Source organism: Gavialis gangeticus, unplaced genomic scaffold (assembly GCF_001723915.1).
Source record: "Gavialis gangeticus isolate Ggan-Ray unplaced genomic scaffold, GavGan_comp1, whole genome shotgun sequence".
NCBI lineage: Eukaryota > Metazoa > Chordata > Crocodylia > Gavialidae > Gavialis > Gavialis gangeticus.
Window position 1 is genome coordinate 12839427 of NW_017729005.1, and position 2998 is coordinate 12842424.

The 2998-nt window shown below is 35.4% G+C and overlaps 1 protein-coding gene across 17 annotated transcripts in view; it reads right to left on the reverse strand.

The window, feature by feature from the left end:
• SATB1 (SATB homeobox 1) overlaps window positions 1-2998 on the reverse strand; it is a 141374-nt gene that overhangs the window by 8475 nt on the left and 129901 nt on the right. For 11 of the 17 annotated variants that reach the window (XM_019508686.1, XM_019508700.1, XM_019508692.1 and 8 more), the window contains 2 exons: window positions 1462-1665; window positions 856-951 (listed from right to left, as the gene is read on the reverse strand). In XM_019508686.1, the coding sequence (XP_019364231.1) occupies window positions 856-951; window positions 1462-1665 (300 nt within the window). The remainder of the gene's footprint in view (window positions 1-855; window positions 952-1461; window positions 1666-2998) is intronic. The other 6 variants (XM_019508698.1, XM_019508695.1, XM_019508694.1 and 3 more) reach the window with 1 other exon arrangement.

Genomic DNA, 2998 nt, shown 5'->3' on the forward strand with positions numbered 1-2998 from the left:
TGTATAAGAGTGACAGAGTACTTTAGCTCAGTCCTGCAACTCTTAGTCATATAAAGTAATTATAATGCAACTAGTTATGTTAGTAATGTTTGCAAGATCAAACACACAATTTTTTTTATCAACAAGACAAATGGATCTAAGGAAGTAGCATAATATTAAAATGCTTATATTGTGCAGAAGCTTTTCCTTTTATTCCCCTAAGAAGTGATTTTATTAAAAACAATGTACATTTTCAAACAAGTGCTGTTTTATTACTTAATATAGATCTCTCTCTCTCTCTTTTTGCTAAATCAAACAGTAAATTTCCAGGCTTTCACAATTATTTTAGCACTCGATATCCTAAGGGATTGTCTTGTTCAGTTTGTTTTATCTTTAATACACACGCATGTTGTTTTTGGCTGCTGGATACATCTATTCTTCCTAGCTTTGTAAATATATTTTTCATATAGGTAATATAAACAATCCACTAAGTTTCAGTAGTTGTTTGGGTCTGGAACTATGCGTATTTTCTGCCCTTTGTGGGATGCAGTTAAAAGCTGACCCCAAGATCTTTAATAAATATGAGTTACATAGCTTCATCAGTTCAGTCTGAGAGTGATCCATATTATAGTGCCATCCTACAATTTGAGCATTATAATGCTTCTATATTCAGAGGCTATTGCTGTATCTAGTTCAAAGGTAAGGGAAATAGTATGAGCAGAATGAATACTATCTCCCCAGATTAATGTTAAGACCTACCATGGACAATTCAGAATGTAGCTTTTTAAGTATATAAAGAAGCTATTCCTCTTATCTGGCAGTGGGTCTTGAAACCCCTCATTTCCCTCCCTGACACATTAACTTGTGCCAGCTCACCTGAGGAGTAGCACCCAGCCAAGGTCCAGTGGTCAGCAAGCCTGGTAAGAAAGCACTTCTATGCTCTTCCTTCACATGGGTGGTGGGAGAGGGGCTCTAAAGGAAAAACAAACAAACATTGACTCATCCCAAACTTCAACTGGAGTTAAATGGGATGAAGAATCAGGCTGAGTCCCCCTCCCTCCATTCCAGGTGAATCACTGGAATCACTGGTGCTGAGGATCTGAAGCTACTCTATGGGATTTTAAAAGGCAGCACTTAAAAATAAGAATTTCCTCCCAAATACTTAGGAAAAAATAGTAAGTAGTGCCATATTTTAATCCTTAATTCTACCAAACTGTGCGCGCCTAAGTAGCTAAGATAACGGATTATTCCTCCTCCTAGCAAAAGATTCAGTTCAATGTCAAAGTCTTTCTCAGTTTTAAAAAAGGGTGCATATGTTCACACACTTCTTGTACAGACTGAAGCAAGATGGCAGTGTACTGTTATCTCTTACTAAAAAGCCTCTGTTTAGTTTGGCAGGAAGAAGAGAGACACTAATTTCCTTTGCTATGTTTAAGGCTTTATTTACTTAGTGCAATATTGGATTGGCCAAGGTAAACTAACCTGAATCTGCTCTGCAGGAACATGGATAATGTGGGAAGGCCTGTCACCATGGTGATGAACTGCATTGCTTTCTTGTTCATAAATGGCATCTCGTTCAGGCTGAGGAAGACTGAGGAACCTTCGGATCATTGACAGATTCTCCCATAAGGTCCTGTTTTCTGGTGAGGGATCTTCTTTCCAACGTAGCAGTTCACAGAGCCAACCCTTGAAGATAACATCATCAAAATTAGTTTTCCACACTTAATAATAGGCAATTTCTACCCTCAGTTACATCTCCTTTAAATCAAAAGTGGTTTAAAAAGTGTAGTGTATGAGGACAGAAGACACAACATTGCTTATTCCTTCATATACTTCTTGGATAAAAATTACTTTCATGTTAAATTCTGGTTCCCTACACTGAAATTCAAAGCAAATACGATCCTGTCAGAAGTCTGCCATATTATTTCACAAAGCTGTCACAGAATATGAGCTTTTTGGGTAGCACATCTCTATAGTTTTATACAAACGCTATACTTTTTAGAAACAAAATACCTGATCGAGGCAGCATCTCCCCACAAAGTAGAACACTACTGCATAAAACTGCATGTTCTATCCTCTACTTTTCTATTTTGTATTTAAGCCTGCATCTATTGGAAAGCATTAAGCACAAAGATGAGCTAAGATTATTTGTTTACTGCCATTCTTTTTTCTTTATATTGCAATGGATATTATAAAACTCCGGGATAAAGACAGGTAAGTCCTTAAGAAAACTTACCTCTTTCTCTGTTGTACTTAAGGAAACAAAACCTGTATTTCGATAGCTAGTAGATTATGTCTTTTAGTTATTTATTTTAAACTCCTAGTACTACAATTTTTCTTATTTGGAAAGAATATTTCAGATATCTGTCTTGATTGTAGAGCTGCCATAATGACAGAGAAATTCCCAAATGTCCTTTAAAAAAAAAAAAAAAAAAAAAGGCCTTTGCATAACCATTGAGAAGTTATGCTTTCTTCATCAGTGCTATGTGCAGAAGTGGCTCTGAGAATAAACTTATCTTGTTAATTTGTTTCAGCATATCTTTTTTAAAACAGGTTTTTTCCATTAGACTCACACTTTTATGCATGATATTATGGATTAATGAAGGGATTTATGATCTACTTTTTATACCATTCCTATATCATAGTACATGCAAAATATCTGAAAATGCAAACTGAGTAAGCATGATGCCAAAAGACTATCTTAGGAGAACTGTAGTGATTACTAATTTGCTTCTAAAATAGACAAACAGTTACATCTTGAATATTTAGCAACTGCTCACTTCTGATACTGTAAAATCAAATCCTGGCATGTTTCTTGGGTTTATATTGAAAGTTTTAAGAAACTCAAACCAGCAAGTATAGCATGCATCAGCAGCACATTTCTTTGTATATAAAAATACTTAGACAATTACTAGCTCTATAAATTTTACTTTTTAATACTATATGGAAAATGATGTGATACTTTCCTGACTAACAAACAACACAGCATTTCTCTGCACACCAGCCCAAGGGACCCATA